At 36.0% G+C, this 23,854-nt stretch overlaps 1 protein-coding gene across 19 annotated transcripts in view; it reads right to left on the bottom strand.

Moving 5' to 3' along the window:
• Positions 1–23,854, bottom strand: part of PPFIA2 (PTPRF interacting protein alpha 2) — a 480,968-nt gene that overhangs the window by 122,455 nt on the left and 334,659 nt on the right. For all 19 annotated transcript variants that reach the window (XM_058741898.1, XM_058741906.1, XM_058741916.1 and 16 more), the window contains one exon: positions 2,266–2,487. In XM_058741898.1, coding sequence (XP_058597881.1) covers positions 2,266–2,487 — 222 coding nt within the window. The remainder of the gene's footprint in view (positions 1–2,265; positions 2,488–23,854) is intronic.

The raw sequence follows: 23,854 nt of genomic DNA, 5'->3' as shown, positions 1-23,854 counted from the left end.
TGGTGTTTCTTAACAGTGATATAGAAGAGTGGCAAACCTTCAGCTAAGGAGTGAAAATGACAGACGTGCCTTTGAACGATCAATTCATATAAAGAAGTAGAGAGCACAGTATCATCATTTGCATGGTAGCAGAGCAACCTGCCACTTCATGGATCATCTACATTTTTTCTGAGATAGTAGGTATTGTTCTAACCCACATTCTAATCTCATCCATGCCTTTTGACATTTACATCAAACACCTATAAATATCCATTCTTTCAACAAAGTTTTCTTGAATGCCTATTATAAGCTCAAGAGTTGTGTTGGTGATTAGAATAGAGAAGTGAACAAAACACAACAAAACAAAACTCCCAGCCATTACGAATCTTTATGTATAGGGGAGAGGGAGGTATATGACAAACAGGTAAATCGATAAAGTATATATTGTGTCAGATGGCAGTAAATACTGTGAGATAAAACAAAGAAAATGAAAGAAGAGGAAGAGTGTACATGTGCAAATAACAAGGTTAGGGAACACTTCACTGAGAAGAAAACATTTGAGCAAAAGGAAGAGGGAAAAGAAAACCCAACAGAATAGGTCTGGCTAGTTTAAGAGGCCATCCATCTTAACTGAACAGAGTGGACTAAAATGAAACAGCAAGAGATGAGTTCCCAGAAGTCAGAAAGGTGGTAGTGGAGATTGTACACGGCTCGTAGTCCACTGTAAGGACTTGGATTTTCCTGTAAGTAGGACAGGTAGCCATTGAAGCAGAATGGTAACTTGAGCTGACTTAACATTGTAACAGGTCACTCAGGTTGCTATGTTGAGTATAGACTGAAGCGAGTAAAACCCAGAGGAAGGAAGACTAGTCACAAGAGTACTATAATAATTCAGAGAGAGATGGTGGTTGTGTGGAATAAGGAAGAGCCATAAAGATTGTGAGAAGAGGTCACATTATTGATAAGTTTTGAAGTTGGCTGAATCGTATGCAGTGTGTGAGTGAAACAGGTACCAAGGACAGCTCCAAGTCTTCTGTTCTGAACAATAATTGAGAACAGGTGGGCTGTGTAAGAAACTCTGGTTCCTTGGGGGTGGGAGAATAACAGGAAAACACTCTTGAATATGTTAATTTTGAGAATATGTTAATTTTACAGGCAACTGGGAAACAGGACACAGGATAAGCCGGAGATATAAACTGGGAGTCATAAGGCAGTAGGTGTTTTTTGGAGCCATGAGACTGCATGAACTTAGCAGGGAAGTGAAAGTAGATTGAGAAGGGAAGGCACTACAAGTCTAGGGAGACACTGAGCAAATAAAGAAGCCCGAGATAAGGGCAGGAAGTAAAGACGGATGAAAATCAGAAGCGTATAGGGTGCTATGACCCAACTGAAGACGTACTTCAGGGAGTAATGATTGGATCCAGTGCTGGGTTCAACAACATGGAGGTCAGCAATCTGTTCTTATCAAAAAAGGGGATGTTGGAGGCAAAAGGAAGTAAAATGGGCTCAACAGGGAATGGGAAAAAAATAATTGAATACATGGAGTGGAGTCAACTCCAATAACAATTAGTTAATTATATACAAAAATGTAAATAAGATAAAATACGTAATTTAAACAAATATGTAAAAATGACAAAAGGTGAAAGGTCACCAAATAAATTTTTTAACAATTATGAATAATTTTCTTTTTAATTGAATAGAATGAGAAAGTGAAAGGTTCTAAACATTTCACCTTAGTTCGTAAGATGATTAGGCAGTGTTACAAAAAAAATCTCGTATTTTTTGCAGTAACTTTCAAGTACTCTATTAAACAGATGAAGTGATGTTACATCTAAGAAGAACAGAATACATGGAGAAAGAAAGGTGTACACATTCCCAAATATATATTCACACTCACAGACACAACACCAAAATAAGAGGGGGAAAATTTAAAGTAATGATTTTGAGTATTCCCATTTGCTGAGAGTGTAGCAATTTCATTATTCATACCCACATCTAAAGCTATTTAAAATTAGCAGCTTAAATTTTTTAAAAATTCATTAAAAACTATAGAAAGTTTTTACTCTACCCGAGACTTGAAATGAAATTCCGTACACATTTAAAGGGTCGATAAGTAAATAAACTATTTTTGTCTTAGTGGACATGTTTCATAACTAATATCATGCATCCCAAATTTTGGCTTCCTGAATAGATGTAAAGATTATATGCCATTAGGGGAGATTTGCAAAAAGCATCTCAGAAGCAGCATTCAGAAAGCAAAGACTGAAACCGTTATGAATCACTTACCTCCCTAATGTCCCTTTGATATTTAGTGTTCATTTCTTCTGTTTTAATGAGATCCTTTCTTGCTGTCTCTGCTTCCTGTTCCACCTCTCCCACTCGGGAAGAGAGTGCTGCTAAACGTTCCTTCATTTGAGCCATTTCATAGTTTTGCTTTTCAAGCAATTCTTGTAGTTCGACTATTTGGCTAGTTTCATCAGTTGAGTCTATAGAACCGTTGGACAAACGCTGCAGGAAAAGAACAAGAAATGGCACTTAGGATTCTCTTCATCTTTTTTTTTTTTTTTTTTTTTTATTTTTTATTTTTGGGACAGAGAGAGACAGAGCATGAACGGGGGAGGGGCAGAGAGAGAGGGAGACACAGAATCGGAAGCAGGCTCCAGGCTCCGAGCCATCGGCCCAGAGCCTGACGCGGGGCTCGAACTCACGGACCGCGAGATCGTGACCTGGCTGAAGTCGGACGCTTAACCGACTGCGCCACCCAGGCGCCCCATCTTCATCTTTAATTTAAAATCCATGAACTTAAAGAAATGAAACTGATGGAGCTTTCACACTGAGAAATAAGAACCCTAACTAGTTTTGAAAAAAAACTGTTTTTGAGAAAAGTCTTAATGGACATTAAAATATAAAGGTAGATCAGTAATTTTCAAACAGGTTAACAGATGCATTTGAACACATGCAACTTAGCATGAAACACTCGTGTATCCCAAACATTTAACAAATGGCAGTTATTATTTTGTCAGTTATATCCAAAGTTTATTGTAAACAATATTTATATAAGCAGCATATTATTAAATGATAAGAAAGAGCACAGAAACTGTGTAATATTATTTATTTATTTATTTATTTATTTATTTATTTATTTATTCTTGAGAGGGATATCATGCAAGCGGGGGGGGGGGGGACACAGAGGGGAAGAGCAAATTTTTTTAAAGTTTTTTATTTTGAGAGACAGAGAGCAAGGGAGGGGCAGAGAGAGAGGGAGAGAAGGTGAGAAAGGGAGAGAGAGAATCCCAAGTAGGCCCTGTGTTTTCAGCACAGAGCCTGACATGGGGCTTGATATCATGAAATGCGAGATTATGATCCAAGCCAAACTCAGGAGCTGGATGCTCCTGACTGAGCCACTCAGGCATTCTGGGAGAGAAAGAATCTTTTTTTTTTTCAATATATGAAATTTATTGTCAAATTGGAGAAAGAATCTTAAACAAGCTCTCTTCCCAGCACAGAGCCCAACATGGGGCTCGATCTCAGGACCATGAGATCATGACCTGAGTCGAAATCAAGAATTGGATGCTTAACTAACTGAGCCACTGAGGTGCTCCATATTTTCTATTTTTATTCAAGATCCTGGTGCATTTGCAAGTTTCATTTTCAATGACTCTCAGAGAAAGAACTTTACACACATTTTTCTTTTAACGAAGGTTATTCCTGGCTTGAATGTGACCTAGCTAGAATAAAGGTATAGCATAAAAAAAGCTTTGATTTCTGTATTGTTAAGAACATAAAAGTCATGAATGCACACAACCCACAGGAAGGAGGCTTAAAAGGATTAAATACTTTGCGACTGATTTCTCCCCTTGCTGCTTAGAAACCAGGGTGACCCATGTCTTCAGAAGCATGTCCTACAGCCTAACTGTACTGGAGAAGTTCTGTGGTGGAGACAGGGCCACAACTGGAGAAATAGCACTAAAAGAAAAAGGGCACAGCCAGGCTGAAATAAGAAAATGATGATGCACTTTGCCTTAACATAAATGCAAATAACAGATGCCCAGATTAAAAGGGCAAATTAAATTTTCCCAAATTAAAACCCAAATCAAAAAAGATAAACATGAAAAAAGAATGAGAAAATGAGAAAAAGCAAAGAAAGTACCATTAATTTTAGTACAGTGCTTGTTTGGAAAACACGAATCTGTGTTAATACAATAGACACATGAAGAAACTATTTGAATGTTACATAAATTTTGCGTTTTCCTTTTTTCAATATATTGAAGTCGAGCTGACCTACAATGTTCCATCAGTTTTACGTGCACAGCATAATGATCCGGCAGTTCTATATGTTATGCTGTGCTCTAAATTTTGTGTTTTCTTATGCACGACTTCATTCCTGAGAATCACTGGTTAAACACAGAATCCCATACCCAGCTGAACTGAGCTGTGTAGGAACACACAAAATGAACTCGTGCACGCTCCTCAGACATCTAACATCACCTCAGTGTATCTCAGGCTTTGAGTCACACCATCCCCATCGTGTTACAATTTTCTGTCTGATTTCAGATACCCCAATTTATATCACTTCACAGTAATGCACAAACCCCCAAACCCATCTGACATCCATTTCTGCAAGCAAAATTCAGGTCTTCTTCAAGTCCAAGAGTCATATTTACAGTATTTATGCAATTCTTGACTATTTAACGTGTAAAACGGTGCTACAATTTTCATTGGTTTTCTATCTCTTTGTTTTATGCCATTGATAAAGTTATGACACAAACCCCTCTTCTTCCACAAGCCCTGTGTTTTGCATTGTGCAGTTTTGCAGAGCTCAGAACTTTGAGGGTTGCAAATGACACATTAGAGCAGCACTGACTGTAGGAGAAAAGAGGAGGACAGAAAGCACCACAAAAGCAGTGAGAAAGAGAAAATAGAGAGCAAACAGGGATCACAGACCAATGGCAAGGGGTGTTTACTAAGTCCAGGAACTAACACATGAAGAAGCAACCTGGAAAATCTAAATTAAAATAGCAGAAAAGATGGAGTTAATCTTAAAATGGTATCTAAAGATGCCAGATCTACAGACCTAATACCTTGAAGGTATTACTGAACTCTTAAATTGCAGATACTGAACATCTGATAATCTAGTAAAAGAAGTAAGAGATTTTACAAATATGTAGGAATGTCAGAGATGCTGCTGAGATCCAGCGACTCTATTTCCCCGACTGCTGAGATGGCTGCTTGCTGAGGGATCAGAGTCCCTCAGGGTCTTTCCAAAGATCCCTGAGGTGTGCAATGCCACACACAATGAAGAGGTACTGGGAAGCTAATGAAAAACCAACTTTCTAGACAGTTTTTATGAATACAAAATGCAAACACATTGATGGTGACCCTTATACAGGACACAACTATGTGTACATGGAGCTGAGATAAGCCAGTTTATAATCATTAGGCAACAACTGAGAACTGGTTTAGGGAAGAAGGCTAGAGCCAATTGCCAGTCAGTTATGCCCAAATTTGGTATAACTGAGGTATGATATTACAGGGTTTTTTTCATAATAGGAAATATCTTTGAACTCTGTATACTACTTACAGGTAACTAAGCGATCTTAAGCTTTAATAGAACTTCTACTTCCTCACATTGAGGACTTTCTTTAGTCAACTAAAAAAAAGGCAATTTTTTAGAAGCTACACAAACCACTAGAAAACAAATTTTTGCTTTGAAAAATGTTTTATGTTACTGGAGAGAATACACTTAGGTTTCTGGAACCCTAAAGAACTTGGGAGAACTGAGACTCACGTAATCACACAGAGCTGATTTGAATTAAAATGCAGAACTTTTCTTTTCAAGTTTATTTATTTTGAGAGAGAGAGAGGGAGAATTAGAGCATGCATGGGGGAGGGGTAGAGACAGGGGAGAGAGAGACTCCCAATTAGGCTCTGTGCTGTCAGCACAGAGCCTGACTCTGGACTTGATCCCATGATCCGTGAGATCATGACCTGAGCCAAAATCAAGAGTCAGATGCTCAACAGACTGAGCCACCCAGGCACCCCTAAATTGCAGAACTTTTAATTCCCAGTTAAGTTCATCTACCCTTTACCATATTGCCTTTACTCAGAATATAAAGATCAACAGATACAAATTATGCATGGTATATGGTATAGACAAGTACCAAGAATGTAGTGTGTATTCATACACACACACATATGCATTCAGTAAATATTTGTTAAGTCAACGGAATCATGTTAATTTTCTAATTAGAAAAATGATTAGTCCAATTCTGTGCACCTGAAGTCCATTAAAATCTTGTTTAAAAATTGCATATTTTGAACGGGCTCAAGGTAAGAAAATTTTAATTAAGTATAAACAGTAATCAGGCAACTAAAAAAAACACTTAAAATGCTAACCTTTTTAATTCCTTTAGTAACAGATGTATAACATAAGGTCTTTACACTACTTTGAAATTTGGGACTATCCATGGAAAATTTCTGAACTCTCAATTTTTTTCTGAAGTGTTTTTAAATCTTTTATTTTTTTTTTTTTAAAATTTAATGTTTTATTTATTTTTGAGAGAGAGAGAGAGAGACAGAGTATGAGTGGGGGAGGGGCAGAGAGAGGGAAACAGAATCCAAAGCAGGCTCTAGGCTCTGAGCTGTCAGCACAGAGCCTGACGCAGGGCTCGAACTCACGAACTGTGAGATCATGACCTGAGCCAAAGTCGGACACTTAACCGACTGAGCCACCCAGGTGTCCCTTAAATCTTTTAGTTTTTAAAAAAATGTGTAACATTTCATGTATTCAAATCACCTTAAATATATTTTATGGTGAGGTTAATATATTTTCTCATAATTTCATAGTAAAAGTTCATTTAAAAACTGTGATTTATATCTTAGAAAAAGAATACATAACTTTTGTTCGAAATCATTTAACAGTGATTTGTAGACTTATCTTTAAAATAAATTGTGGCACTTTAACTGAAATGACCTATTATTGAATTAAAAGAAAATCCAGTGGTTCTTTTAAACAGCTTTATTGAGATAGAATTTATAACCATAAAATTTTCCCATTTACACCATAAATGTCAATGGTGTCTAATATACTTAAAGAGTTGTACTATCAACATAATCTAATTTGAGAACATTTCGTCACCCCAAATAGAAACCTCTTGTCCATTAACAATCATTTGCAGCTGACCCCCACCTCCAGCCCTAGGCACGATTTATCTACTGCTGCCACTGTAAATCTGCCTATTTGGTACTTTTCACATAAACTGAATCAGAATAGATAGTCTTTTGTGACTGGCTTTATTCGCTGAACAAAATGTGTTTGAATTTCATTCATGTTGTAGTATCAGATTTTTTTTGATTGCTGAATAGTATTCCATCATGTGGACATACTACATGTTATTTATATATTCATGTGGTAATAGACATTTAGATTGTTTTCACCTTTGGGCTAATGTAAATAATGCTGTTATAAACATCTGTGTACAAGTCTTTGTGTGGACATGTGTTTTATATCCTTGTGGATAGATTCCTAGAAGTAGAATAGCTGAATCACATGGAAATTCTACATTAACATTTTGAAGTACTATTTCCCAAAATGGCTGCACCACTTTACATTCCCACTGGCAACCATGTGACTTCCAATTTATCACATTCTCACCAAACCTTGTTATTGCCTGCCTTTTTATTACAGCTACTCTAGTGTGATTGAAGTGATATCTCCTTGTGATTTTGATTTGCATTTTGATTTGCATTTGATTTGACTTGATTTGATTTTGATTTTGATTTGCACTTCCTAATGGCTAATGATATGGAGCCTCATTTCACATCTTTATTGTCAGTTATATATCTTCTCTGTCTATTCAAATTTTTTACTCATTTACTAATTGAGTTATTTGTCTTTTTATTAATGAGTTACAATAATTATTTATATATAGGTGTGTGTGTGTGTGTGTGTACACACACACACACACATATATATATATATATATATATATATATATATATACAATTCCTTTATCAGTTATATGATTTCCAAATAGTTCTTCTCAGTCTATAGATTATCTTTTCACTTTGACAGTGCCATTTGAAATGCAAGTGTTTTTAATTTTAATGAAGTCCAATTTATCATTTTCCCCTTTATACCTTGCACTTTGGTGTTGTATCAAGAAATTATTTCCTAACACAAGGTTATGAAGAGTTTCAATGTTTTTCTCTTAAACGTTGTACCAGGAAGAAAGAACTAGGTGTTGGGATTTTGTTAAATGTGCTGATACATTCCTGACATCAAGGAAAGTCTCGTCAAGCAGAGGAATAGCACATAAATAAGCAATTATTAAGTATGACAATGAATGTTATCATAAAGTTTCATGATAAACATCCTAAATATTTATGACATGGGACCAGAGAGACGATACTATTTGTGATACTCTGACTTTGATCTTTAAAGATGAGTAATTACATTTAAAGTAAAATAAGGAGGGTATTTATTTCAGAAAGGTAAAGCATGAGCACAGGCAGGGAGGTAGTTTCTGCAGGGCAATTACAGGTTGTACTGTGTGGAGAGCCAGACACAAGTGCTGTAGACGAGTGCAAGAGACTGGGGAAAAAAGGCCGCCATAGATTAAGATGGCTTTAGCTTTTTGTATGAAATACAATGCACTTTGAGTACTAAATAGAATGACAGAGGGTCATCAAAGGTTTTTGAAGAGGGAAATAACACGTGAAAACCTGCTGTCAAACTGTTCATCTCTCTTCATGACCTGGTAACCTATTTAAAGCCTTAACTACCAGTAACTTTCTCTTTCCCTTTCACTTTCTCTTTCCCTCCCCCCATGGCTAGAGTTGATGGATAAAATATAAGATGTCCAGTTATATTTAAATTTCAGATAAACAACGAAAAATTTTTAGAATAAGATATCACATGCAGTATTTGGATTAAGCTTATACTAGAGGAATTGATGATGCAAAGAAAACACTGAGCCCAAATCCAGAATAAGAGCACATCATGTATTTATCTGGCAGAGGAAATAGAAAAATCAAAGACTGGGAGACACAAGTGGGTTTAGGATTTTCAAGGGGGACCAGTATAGCTAGAATGGAATAGGCTATAGCAAGATGATGGGAGTGAGCATACATGGGTAGATGGTGTTGATTCTTGAGATGCCAGGGGTTCCTGAGTTCATTGTAAGACACTGACTTTTACTCTGGGTTAGATGGGCCCCATAGGAAGGTACTGAGCAGAGGAGTGAGAGTCTTTTAGAAAAAAATTGTCTGCTTTACCTTGTGACACATTTGAATTAGACCCATTTCTATGACCTCTTTATGTGTCAAGGAACACCTTGTGTGTTCAATCCTCTTTGATGACTCTGAACCCTTAGAAGATGCAGTAGGCCAAGGTCTGTGGGCTCCTACTTCTGGCAGTTGGTATTGTTACAATCTTTGCCATCCTCCACACCAATCCTCACCTGGGATTTGTAGCTGGATTTTCCTGTTCAACACATGATGTCTGGGTCATCTACTCCCACCTGAATTACTATAATAACCTTCTAACTGGTCTCTTTGTTTCTAACCTTATCCTCTTACTCCTATTTTTTAAAACAGTCAGAGTGGTCCATGGTAATCTTGTTACATGGTAGTCAGATCAAGTCACTCCTCTGCTCAAAACACTCCAGTGGTTTTCCATCCTACCCAGTACAAAAGCAAAAATCTTGTAATAAGCAATAACCACCGCCCCTGACTCCCTACTCCACTGTCCTTCCCTCCAGGCCACAGCCTCCCTGACCTGTCTCCTACTATTTTCCCACTGGCTCTCTCAATTCAGCCACACTGGCAACCTCACTGCTCCTCTAATAAGTCCATTACTCTCCCACATTGCAGCCTTGCCTTTAGATTGTCCTTTTTTAAAAAAAAATTGTTTTTAATGTTTATTTATTTTTGAGAGAGAGAGAGTCAGAGCATGAGCGGGTGAGGGACAGAGAGAGAGGGAGACACAGATTCCAAAGCAGGCTCCAGACTCCGAGTTGTCAGCACAGAACCTGATGTGGGGCTCGAACTCACAAACCACGAGATCATGACCTGACTGACTGAGCCACCCAGGTGACCCTAAATTGTCCTTCTGACTGAAATGTTCTTCCTTAGTGTTCCAAGTGGCTAACAACCTCAACCACTTCAATGAAGCCGATCCTGACCACCTTATTTAAAACAGAAAACTGCCCTTACCTCCACATCTCCTCAGGACTCCTGATTTTGTGTGTGTGTGTGTGTGTGTGTGTGTGTGTGTGTGTGTATGTGTGTGTGTTTATCTACTTTTTCTTTTCTTCAGTATCAGCTTCTAACATACTAAATGACTTACTTATTTGTATTTATTGTTTATTGTCTGTTAACCTCTTCCAACTTGCTAGATCGTAAGCTCCAGCCAGGAAAAGAGCCTTTATATGTTTTATTTTTTGTGTATCACAAGTGCATAGAATGATGCCTGGCATGTGATGGTAATGAGATAGAATTTGGTTGACTGAATAAATGTTTTGATTACTTGTGTCTCTAGTGAGTAAAACAGCACCTTCCACAAAAATATATTTGTTAAATGAATGAATGAATGCATGAATGAGTGAAAGAAAATTTCTGGTAATAAGTAAGATGAGTTTTAGGAAAAGCAGTAAGGATTCAAAGAAAAATAAAATACGGAGACAATATTTTCAGCCATCATTGTGCAAAGTTGACGAAAAAATATTTTCATAAAACGCAAATACAGGGGCACCTGGGTGGCTCAGTTGGTTAAGCGTCTGACTCTTGGTTTCAGCTACAGGTCGTGATCTTGCAGTTGGTGAAATTGAGCCCTGCATTGGGCTCCACACTGACAGCGCAGAGCCTGCTTGGAATTCTTTCCTTCCCTGTCTCTCTGCCTCTCCCTTGCTCACTCTCTCTGTCTCTCTCTCAAACTAAATACACAAACTTAAAAATATAAGCAAATAGGAAAGAGAACTTATTTTTCTCCTGTTTTAAAGCAGGAGAATTATCTTTATGGTAGAAAAATCTGAAATAAACTAAAGAAACATTATAAATGTACATTAAAGTAAATGATATGGTAGAAATATACAGCCTACATCTAAGACCAAATGAAGCGAATGAAGCTGAAGCTCCAGATGTCCTACCATGTCATGGCCATAGTGCTTCTAAAGTTAATCCTGAGATAAAGCCAGAAATATAAACATGTTCTTCCATTGTCTATCAGGTAAATACTAGAAATATGTCTCTCTTTGTATTTGATAATCTTCAACAAAATGACTTCACCATTAATATGTTTTCCTTCCTACTTCTGGCTTTAATATTGAGTTAAAAAATAGTATAACATGTTAAAAAAAACCCGGTTGTCTTGTTAAATTACTAATTGCCCATTTTCATTCTGCATTTTATCTTGGTTTAATGGTTGTTCCTTATTTTGAGCATATTTTAGTGACTACATAGTGCTCCTCTACCCCACTAAAGAATAGTAGTTTAGGAAACATAATAGTGAATAATTTTCACATTTCTTTTAAATGGTAAAATAATGCCTGTTGAATGTACAGAACAGAGAGCATTTAAAGTGCTATATTAGTATAACAATAATTAAGTTCCCCTTGGACAGTTTTTTTTTTTTTAAGAGAGAGAGAGAATTAGAGTGCAAGCAAGTGGGGAAGGGGAACAGGGAAAGAGAAAGAGAATCTTAAGCAGGTCCCATGCTCAGAGCAGAGTCTGACACAGGACACAATCTCACGACCATGAGATCATGACCTGAGCCAAAATCAAGAGTCATACAGTTAACCAACTGAGCCACCCAGGTGCCCCTTTATAAGATCTCTGAGGTGGATGGACACTGACTATGCAGAATGAAATACTTGTTTGACCTCTGCCTACACCAAGAAGCCATTATTTTTGAGAGCTGATACCTTTTCCTCAGATTTACTGAGATATACTTGATATGTAACACTTTGTAACTTTAAGATGTACAACATGATAATCATTACATGTAAATGTCATGAAATGATCACAATAAGGTTAGCTAACACACATCCATCATCTCATGTAGTTACCATTTCTTTTCTGTAGTGACAACAGTTAAGATCTACTCTTAGCAACTTTCAAATATGTAATATAGTACTCTTAACTGTAGTCGCCATGGCAGCTGATAATTTAATCTTATTATGAACATATTTCCACACGTGATTTGCACATTTTGACACCTCTTTTCTAATGTTTTTCATGCCTAATGCATAAGTCCTTGATTCTCTCCTAATGAATTTCAAGTAAATCTCTTTCTCTTATGCATTTTATTTCTCATGGTTTATTAATCTCTCTAGAGAAAATAAAAAAGGTGGGGCCAAAGAGTAGAAAGTAGGAATTTATTTTACTATCAGTTAAATCCAGATATTAAAGGCACAGATACACGTAAGACTTAGCATTGAAGGGGTCACACCAAGCCCTTCCATTCCATTTTTGAAAATAGATCTATGAATATTATGGTTAGAAATAAATTATTGTTTGGTCAGAAAAATACACTAAGATTTGCAATCATTAACATAAGCAATCTATTTCTAATAATTCTGTGGTGGATTGGGGAGAATCTATAAAATGGCAAAGTCTTATAAGATATATTTCACTCTGTGAGAAGAAAACTATAGTATTATTGAAATATAGAGCCAAAAATAACGAAATAACACAAATCTAGAGGAAAAGCATTCATAAGCACAAAAATAATAGAGAAAAAAAACCTAGAACCAGTTCATTGGAAATTTCCTAAGTGAGTCAGCAATGTTGGGGTGAAAAAAAATGTATATAACAGAAAAAAGACTGAATCAATCAGGGATTCCATGGGCTGTTAGTGAAGTCTCTTTGTGAACTCTATGAGTAAATCCTAGACCAAGCATTGACTCAAGGAGGGACTTTGGAAGACTTCAGCCAATCTGATGTCCCAGTAAATACTTCCTTTCATTCCAAGAGACCATTATACTCTTCATTTTACTTTAAATCTGCAAATTTGGATTTGCCTCCAAATCCTCAATAGGATTGTATCTTTCATTAGAATAATGACAACTAATAATAATAGCTATAATTTACTGAGTACTTACTTATCCTGACATATTCATAAGATGTCTGGCTCTATGCATGGGTTTCTAATAATTATTCTACTTCACTAATATTTGTTAAGTTCTGACAATGTGTTAGGCACTGTTACAGAGCATGACGTGCCTAAACCCTATAAGGAACTATTGTATACAGAAAAGGAAACTGAAGCAAGGAACACAGGTATTTTGCTTACGGTCACACTACTAAAAAGTGATGAGGTTCAAACATGAGCATAGGTATTCCAGTGTCATATTTCTAGGAATTTTTTTTCTTTTCTCCTCTCTCTCTTCTTTTTCTTTCTTTCATTCTCTCACTTTCTCACTCTCTCTGCTTACTTTTGTTTCTTTACTCTTTTATTTATGAATTTATTCAATCTCTATTTGTTATTTCATTTATCCATTCATTCAATCACTAAAACTCTGTTTAGCCTTTACCATATGCCAGACAGTAGGTTGGGGGCTCAGAATATGAGGATTCCTACCTGAGTGTAACATAATATATGAAAAAAGAGTAAACCAAATCAAGCAACTAAACAATTAACAAAATTCATAAGGACCAAAAAGTATTTAAGCACTGAGGAGTCCAAATGCTTCACAGCTATGATTCTGGGCATTTTGTGTCAGCCTAGACTGTTTCTGTTAATTTCCATACTGCTTTTTAGCTCCCAGAAATCAAACCTGAACTCAGATTTCAAATATTCTCCTATATGTACACACATTTTGTCTTTGTTCTGAAATTCTCCGGAACAGAATCCACAGCTATTATTTCCAATTCCACATTGACTCTTTAAATCTGTTTAATCATATGTAAACCATCTATTTATAAACCTTACAAATCTAGAACCTAGAATAAAGCAGACATAATATCTGTACTCCATATCCGTTATTCTCAACCACGACCACACATTAGAAACTTTGGAAGGGTTGAATAAAAATATAAAGTGAATTCTACTCTAAATGTGATACACATAAGGCTCCTAGAAGAAAACATAGGCAAGAATTTCTTTGATATTGGCTGTAGAAATACTTTATGAGATATGTCTCTTCAGACAAGGGAAACAAAAGCAAAATTAAAGTATTGGGACTACATCAAACTAAAAGGCTTTTGCACAACGAAGGAAACCATAAATCAAACAAAAAGGCAACCTACTGAATGGGAGAAGATATTTGCAAATGACATATCAGGTAAGGGGTTAATATCCAAAATATTTAAAGAACTTATATAACTCAACATTAAAAATACAAACGATCCAATTAAAAAAATGGGCAGAGGATCTGAATAGACATGTTTCCAAAGAAGACACACAGGTGGTCAACAGACATATGAAAAGATGCTCAACATCACTAATCATCAGGGAAATGCAACTCAAAACCACAATGAGATATCACCTTACATGTGTCAGAATGGCTAAACTGAAAAACACAAGACAGAACAAGTGTTGGTGAGAAAGTGGAGAAGGAACCCTCACACACTATTGGTGAGAGCATGAATTGGTACAGCTACTGTGGAAAACAGTATGGAGGTTTCTCAAAAAGTTAAAAATAGAATTACCATGTAATTCACAAATTCTACTACAGGGTATTTACCCAAAGAAAATAAAAACACTAATCCAAAAAGATATATGCACCCCTATATTTATTGCAGCATTATTTACAATAGCCAAAATATGGAAGCAGTCCAAGTGTCCATCCACAGATGAATGGATAAAGAAGATGTGGTATATACAAAAATATATATTTATGTATATATATGTATATATATGTGTGTATATACATATATATATATATATGTATACACACACACACACACACACACACACACACACACACACACATATGTATAATGGTATAATACTCAGACATAAAAAAGAATGACATCTTGCCATTTTCCAACAGCATGGATGGACCGAGAGGGTATAATGCTAAGTGAAATAAGTCAAGCAGAGAAAGACAAATACCATATGATTTCACTCATATGTAGAATTTAAGAAACAAATGAACAAATAAAGAATAAAAAAAGAGACAACAATCAGACTCTTAAATACAGAGAACAAACTGGTGGTTGCAGGAGGGGAGGTGGATGAAGGGAGGAGTGAAACAGATAAAGGAGATCAAAAGTACACCTAACTGGATGAACACTGAGTAATGTAGAAAATTGTTCAGTCATTATATACATTTGAAGCTAATATAACACTGTATGTTAATTATACTTCAATTAAAAAAATGATCCCACTCTAAACCATATCCAATAGTGGAGTCCGGGTATATAATTGTTTTTAAATCTCCCTAAGTAATTGTAATGTTTAGTTGTGTTAAGAACCATAGATCCATATTATCCAGGTACTTTACTAATTACTGTATCCAATTTAGTCATCAAACCTAAAAAATTGCCATAAAGAGGGAAAGAATTTAAAGTAATAAAATAATATAATGACTGGTGAAATGAATGTAATAAAAGATGTAATAACAGATCTGAGAAATTAGTATTGTTTATTGTAGTATCAACAAATTATTTTAAAATATTTAATGGTTCAAATGGAAAGACCTGACTACCTCTTATTTTTGAAAGATGGAAAGAAATAAACCTTTATATAGAGTTGACTGAAAATTGCCCTACTTGGAAAATTTCTAGATCAGATGATTTCTTATAGTTACTTCCCCATTAATGATTTTATTATTCCACATTGAGAATTACAAAGTTATTATGATACCATAAATTCCTAGAAATTTTATTTAGTTAGAATATCTAGCTGATGGACTTTCACTTGTCAGTTCTTTAATGTGGTCAATCGTTTCATTAATAACTATAAAATATATTTATTATTTTCTCAAGACGTTTTAAGTCATTCTTAACTTCCACCAAATTTAAAAGCAAGGATATTTTAATCTGAGGAATATCTGTTACTTTGAAGTTCTAATATTTTCGTAATGTTTAAAGTAGAATATAATTTATTCACTATATCTGGTATATGTAGCTTGACAGAAATATACTTCATTCTGTAGTGTCTTGAATCTAGATGAAACATGAAGAATTTCTATTCAATAGTCCCATGATTGATATTAATAATACTCAGAAATGTAAAGAGTAGTTATTTCCCATATTACCACATGAAATAAACATACCGAATGATTAGTGTGGAAAAACATTCATCTATAAAATTCTTAAATGTTCTAAAAAAAGAAGATATAAGGAGGTATATTTATAGCGGAGAATTTTTGGTTTTTGTTTTTCATTTTTGCTTATAACTGAAAATCTTGAATTCCTTCTTTGTTTAGCTATAGAATAAAGAAGTAACATTGGAGAAAATCTTTTTTCTTTTAGGAAGAATCACTCAGCACTCCTTTTAGATATGTAAATATAAGGCTAGTAGGCACCCCTGCCCTAGAAGAATATTTAATGAAACCTTGACAAACTGTCTCTTCCAGTGTTTCTTGATATAAGAGAGGATAGCAGGAGGGTAATTTGCATAATTACTAGGAAACCTCAGGGGAGAAAGGAAAAACAAGACTGCTTTCCTTTCAGTTTTGAAGTTCAGAGTTATTCCAAATTATCCTACAAACTAAGACAATTGACTGAATCATTATAGTTTCCAAGAGCTAGTGAAAAGAATGTAGGAAGTGGGAGTATGCACTGGGACCTGAGTCCAATATCCAACATCAGTCATGGTTCCAGCTCAGTGGGTAGCTGGCTCTGGAGGACATTCCTGACTCAGTCATCTTGAGGAGTTTGGTAGCCTAACTGTGAAACTAAGCCCTCAAGGTGGTATAACTTGAAGAAGGGGGAATCCTCACTGAAGAACCACTCTGCCATGGGATGTCACTACTGCTGGCGGAACTTCACACCAGGCCAGTGACTGGTACGGAAGGATTTCACTTAGCCTGTATGTCAGTGGGCTATTGCAATGGTACATGGATGACATTTGATTTTGAGGAGCCACCTATTTTTAAAAGTGATAATTTGAAAACTCAAAAGAGGCAATGGCAATTAAAAAAAATTGTTGCTCACTTGTTACCTTATCACATTTTCTAGTTCTCTTTTTACAAAATGTTAAAAAAAAAAATGCTTCTTTTGACCTGATTAAGTTTTAGAGGTTCTTAGATAGTTCAGGCAGAGCAAGAATGGTCCCAAGAGAGAGCTACCAGGTTTACTGTTCATTGGGTCACGTGAGTCCTCTTGTATTTAAGTTAAATAGTCAAAAGAGGGCTCAACTTATTTGTAGCCCAATTAGATCATAACTGTTATATATGTAAAGAATTAATAATGGATATAAGAATAATAAATGTGAATCAAACACTTTTATTTTAAGTTTTTAAATTTAAAATTTCTATGTTTTTACATTAAAAACTTTTTTTAATTTAAAATTTAATTTCTGTTAGAGAAGCATGCAGATGGTTAAAAAACAAACATTTAATTCCCAGGTTAAAAAGAAATAGTTTACCATCGGAATACCTATCAATGAAATTCATCACTCTAAGAGATGTCTTAGTCTTGATAATAATTCTTAGAAAACTTGTAATAGAAGAGCAACTCCAAATCTGAAAAATGGTTACTATGGAAAGCATCATAATTAATGTTATCATTATAGTCTAGATCATTATAAAGTTGCATAAAACGTGAGTTTATAAAATCAAGTATACCATTCTGACCCATGCTACTCTTTGGTGTACTGAAGTCTTAAACATTGTATTGAACATTGAAGTCTTGGGCAATATATTAGAAATAAAGAAATAAAAATTGGGAGGGAAGAGAAAAAAGAATAAAATACTTCTAAATTTCTTAAACTCTTAGAAAAGTCTAAGACCACAACATACTCTTGAAATCAATATGTCAGACAGCTTTTTAAAAAAATTTTTAACGTTTATTCATTTTTGAGAGAGAGACAGAGAGACAGAGCGTGAATGGGGGAGGGGCAGAGAGAGAGGGAGACACAGAATCTGAAACAGGCTGTAGGTTCTGAGTCCTCAGCACAGAGCCCAACATGGGGCTCGAACCACAAACTGTGAGATCATGACCTGAGCTGAAGTCAGATGCTGCACCAACTGAGCCACCCAGGTGCCCCAGTACGTTAGCAAGTTTGATGGATGTCGTGTCAATATTGAAAAATCAATAGAATGTTTTATGCCAGCATTAATTTATTAGAAAAAATATGAAAATAATCAAAATAGCAACAAAACTATGTCTAGAAACAAATAACAATCTTCAAGACCTCTATGTGACAGATTAACAATTTTATTGAAGAACATAAAATAATTCATAAAAAAATGGAGACAGAAGCCATGTTACAGACATGTAACAAAAAAAAAAAAAAGGCAAATCATTTAAAGCCTTGTAGAAATGGGAAGCATTTGCAGACTTTTGAGCAGACTGAGATGTTGAAAATAGACTGTGAAGGCTGCACTGGAGAAGCAGAGAGACGGGGCAGGAAATTATTACAATAATTCAGGTGACAGATGATTGGAAGTGGTTCAGAGTGTAGAGATTAATAGAGATGATGAGAAGTGGACAGATTCTAGGTATAATTTGAAAGCAGGGCAAATCAAGTTCTTTACAGTTTGATGTGGGGTGTGAGACATAGGGAGGACTTGAAGGTGACTCAATATTTTTCAACTTGAGCAACTGGAAAGGCAAAGTTTCCGTGATTTGAGATGGAAAAGATGCAATTTGTTTGGGTGGGGGGATACAAGAGGTGGGTTTTTGACATTTTAAGTGTGCAATATCTTTTAGATGAACAAGTGGCAATGTTGAATAGGCCGTTGGATAAATGTTTGGTTGTAGAGTCTGAACTAGAGGTAAAGATTTGTAAACTATTAGCATATGGATACTAGTTAAGACTGACTGGCAATCATTGAGAGAAGAAATGGAGGACTGAGCCCTGGATCACATCAAGAAGTCGGAAAGAAGAATATGGTCCAACAAGATAGGAGACTGTGACGGAGCCACTGGTGAAGTAAGAGAAAAACAAAAATAGTGTGGTTTCCTGTAATGCAAGTTAAAAAAAAAAAAAAAAAAAGGAATCAAGGAGGAGTGATGTACTATGACATCAACTACAACAAAGGTTGAGAATTGGCCTTTGTATTTACCAATATAAAATTAGTGGTGATGGTAACAGGAGACGTTTCTGTGGAATGGTGGGGCAAAGACTCTATTGGAACAGATTTATAAAAAATGCAAAGAAAGCAATGGGGGAAAGTGAGCGGACAACCCTGTTGAACAGCTTTGTGGCAAATGGGAGCCAACAATAGAGAAATAGCTGATTGTAGAAGTAAGGTAAAGAGAGAATTTTTTTTTGAGTTGCAAGGAGTTTGTTTGTTCTAGGAATGGGATAAAGAAGAAAAATGACAAAAGAGAGAGAGACCAGTAAGAATTGCCAGAGAAGTATAATTGACTAGGTGATTGCTGAAGACACCAACATAGGAGGTAACAAAGTTTTCTTTGTCTAAGGTTTATTTTTGAATTTTTCAAAGATTCATGCTCGTCTAATAAGCTCTTTCATCCTCTTAGACACGTGGGCACATTTAAGTAAACACTCTTACTCAAAGTAAATACTCTTATATTTCAAAATCCATGAAATCAGGTAGTTGACATGTTGCCTTTCTTCACTCTTGTTCATTTTTAATATGTGCATGCTTGTTATACTATTTCCATCTACTCCTCCTATTGATAAGCTATAGGACTTTGAGCCAGTAATTCCTGCTCTGTAAACCTCACAGGGTTGTTACAGGGATCAAATAAAACAACTGTGTGAAAGCACTTTTGGAAAGCTGTGAAGAGCTTTACACGAGTTATTTATCTTGTTCATACTTGGGGTGTAGCCTTTGCTAATAATATTTCCAGACAGGTTTGAAGAGTAGTTTGCCTATCTTTAAAAGGCCAGAGGGATGCCTGGGTGGCTCAGTCAGTTAAGCGTCCGACTTCGGCTCAGGTCATGATCTCACGGTCCCTGAGTTTGAGCCCTGCGTCGGGCTCTGTGCTGACAGCTCAGAGCCTGGAGCCTGCTTCGGATTCCATGTCTCCCCCTCTTTCTGCCCCTCCCCTGCTCATGCTCTGTCTCTCCCTGTCTCTCAATAATAAACATAAAAAAAAATTAAAAGGCCAGAGCCAGCATTAAGAAATATTCTTCAGAACACTCATCCTTGCATGTGTAATTTCCCTGCAGATAAAGGGGATTTCTGGTCATACAAATTTCGGAAAAACTGAATACTGTTCCCCTTGGAACTTGACAATATTAAAAAAATAAAAAATCCTAATGAGTACTACAGTAAAGACGTCAATTCAAAAATATACAGCACAATATGTCCTAATATTCTTGTCCTAGGAAATCTCTTTTTAGGGGAGTGGGTTCTGTAAAACACCCATCAAATTCCTGGCAAACTAGTGCTTTGTGAGAATTTTAAGATGGGTAAACTCCACAAAAATGAAAAATAAAAGTAGAATCAATTGCAGAGTGTCTGAATAATAGATTTAAACATTTTCCTGGATTGGCTTGGCAGATCAGAGAAGACAATACACAGGGAAGGAAAAACACTTGTTCTTCTCTGTATCACTTTAAGGGAGCAAATTCATGGCATAAAATTTAAATTATATCAATAAAATAGAGATAAATGAACACACTCTGTCAAGGTCTGTGAATAAGCCTTTTAAAATCTTAAGATCTCTGACTTTAGCAAAGGTGTGTTTATTCTTCTGTCCTCAGATCTAGACAGATAATATAAAGGATACTGAATCTGCTTATAGAGATAAACAAGTCAATTCCCCTTTCTCTTCCCATTTAGTAAGGGTGTAGTTAAAGCACAAAAACCCAGTCACTGAAATCAGAAAGAGATTTATTTTGAGCTTAATGAGTTCCCACACAATATTAGAACATTTTTCTTATTCTTGCCACTGCATAAAGAAGATGCCTAACTTGTGGTCATAAGCTTTCTCTCCAATTCGGCTCCTATAAAATTGATATGGGATAACTTCATGTACATATGAATGAACCATGGAACATCCCACACTTGCCTCTGCTGGGCCCTTTCCTAGCCACAGACCTCTAAGCCACTCAGCCACAGGTATCTACAGACCTTTTCTTTCCTGAGAGGTGTGCCAACTCCAAGATGGCAAATTCATAAATCCCATCCTTTTGTTTGGTTTTACTGCTTGAAAACTCAGTTGAAGAATGAAAGAGACGTGTACACATTATTATCATGTTACTATGAGGAATTAGATAACAATATATGGGATTCATGCACAGAAGAAAATATTCTGTTAGGGCTATTCAGATGTAAATAAATCCAAATGATAATTATCTTTGATACAGAGAAGAAATTAGGGCTTAATCAATAATGAATAAAATAAGCCACAGTTGACAAAGACTGAGTTTCTAGAACAGTTGTTGGCAGTGGTTGGCATGTAGTGAGGAAGGCACAGAAACATGGGCAAAATGCAATTAATACACTGAAGACATCCCCTTGGATAACTGCTTTCAGCTAGAACTTAGCAGAGGACTGTAAAAGAATGGCATTTGTGACAAATAATGTTTATTATTAGTATTTTAAAATAGAAATATGGTATATTCATAAGCCAAACACTTAAATGTTCAGCTATCAGCTTTGTATGAAAATTATTCAGAATCTTCATGTTATGATATTGCATAATAGAACACAATAGCATGATGAAATAAAATCCTTCTGTCATCATTGAGGATCATGCTGCTAATATAGCTTTATGAACTTTTCCTAAATGCCTATTTTTTTGTCACTGGTAGTTCAGTCTAAAACATAGCATGCATTGCTAGAAATCCACAAAACCCTTAATTTTGGTAAAGGCACATGCCGTATTTCAATTTTTATAACACATTAGCTCAGTGTCCTTCATGACCAAAGTTGTACATTGCAAGCATTACACATGCAGTTACTAGATCTTCTGATCTGAGGATTATTCTTGCCACTGGTTCTTCATTTTGATCTGTAAAATTTTTGGCTTAAATTTTCCTGCCTATCTGGCAGGAACTAAAGAACTGAAAAAAATGCAAACAAAAACCCATTTCTGAGTTTGCATTTACACAGCTTTTACATTTACATATCACTGTTGCTTAAATTGCTATGTTACATTTTATTTTAATTTAAAAACAGTCAGGAAGTAATGTCAGATTGTAAGAGAGAATAACAGAGCAACAGTTTTGAAAAGGGAAGATGCAGCTTGGATCATCCAGAGTACCTAGGTTCAAAGTGAGGATGACAAGGGAAGGAAGCTTCAGAGGGTAGCAGATAGCCACCAGCCTGGAAAGGGTCTCACACGTCCAGATATGCCTCAGGTGTTGGATGGTCACTGATAAATCAGCCACCTCCTTCACTCTAACCTCTGTGAAGAACTAAAGTTTCAGTCACTGATGAATAAGAAGTAACAAGATGTATGGCCCATGATAAAATGTAACTATTGTTTGGTGAGACTTTACTTTCAGTTTTACACATACAGGCAAACAGATGTAATACATATATTACAGAGTAAAAGGTTGAAATTAAATTGTATTTCTTACAGCATGTAGTAGACAGGTAGGTCCCTAGTATTTGTGGGGCCCAGGGCAAAACAACAAAGTGCGGTCCATATACCATAAATCTAAATATTAAACAATTATAAATCAAGTTAGCAAACTGTCAAGTAAAAATATGACCTATTATGTTTCTTGAAAATACACCTTTCACAATGACTGTTGGACCAGATTCTAAACAATAATTCTCAGTCTCCTGGAAGTTCTACACCAAGACCTAGCCAGATATGATCCCTGAACTACAGCCTGCTCCCCTTCTCTTCCTGGTTTCATCTCCTTCCAGAACACTGATCTGTTTTTGCCTGAATGGATCCCTTAGCCAACACTTTCAAATTTTGTGTAACCCCAGCAAACAGGCTTCCTTGGCCACTCCTTCAGTCTAGGAATGAGTGCATGAGAATGCAGGCCAACTATAGACATTGCTTCTGGGAAGAAGTCAATAAAAGCCCTGGAGGCAGGCTAAGGTCCCTTTGGTCAGAAAGTCCTGGCTATCAAGTACCAGGCATGTGGTCAAGAAGGGGTGGTGGTGTGGCTTACAGGTGTGCAATTTCCCCTGGCCCCGTAAACTTCTCATCCTGTAGAGGGGCACAGAGGGCCACAGCAAGGCCCACTAAATCACGGCCCCCTCTTGCCTCGGTTTAAGAGCCATACTTGGAGTGATCAAAACTTGTGAATGCCATTGCCTCGGAGGAAGGATCTGTTCAGAGTAAAAAAATAACTGGGAGAAGTTGAGGGAATAATGAAAAAAAAATTCTTTTAAAACACACTCTTGAGTTGAATAAAATAAGCAACTCTAAAAAACAAATGAGCATGTGTAATAATAAAGGAAGAAAAGATCAGAAAAAAGTTTGGGTTAGAATGATTTTTTTTTTGAAAATCAACAGTAACACTTAAAGAAATCATGCTGGCATATGAGAAGAAATGTGAAGGCATAATATTGTCTGGAGGTGAGAAGACCAGGGTTGTGGCCTTCCTCTGGACAAATAAGTCATTTAATCTAAGTAAGCCTCAATTTCATTATTGGTAAAATTAAGAAAAGGAACATCTCTATCTACTTCAGAAGTCTGATGTGTGAGAAAATGACAAATGGATATAAAATTGTAGTGCAAACGATTTTTTAAAAAGGTACCTAATCAAGATGTTTCTAAGTTAAAATACTTCTATATCTTCCGATTGCTCTGAGAATGAACTTGGGCTCCTTGCCACAGCCTAGGAGAACTTACATGATCTGGCCCTGTTCACTGCTCA

This window comes from Neofelis nebulosa, chromosome 8, assembly GCF_028018385.1.
Source record: "Neofelis nebulosa isolate mNeoNeb1 chromosome 8, mNeoNeb1.pri, whole genome shotgun sequence".
Classification (NCBI taxonomy): Eukaryota; Metazoa; Chordata; class Mammalia; order Carnivora; family Felidae; genus Neofelis; species Neofelis nebulosa.
The sequence above is the reverse complement of the archived record's forward strand: the minus strand, read 5'-3'. Positions and strand labels throughout refer to the sequence as shown.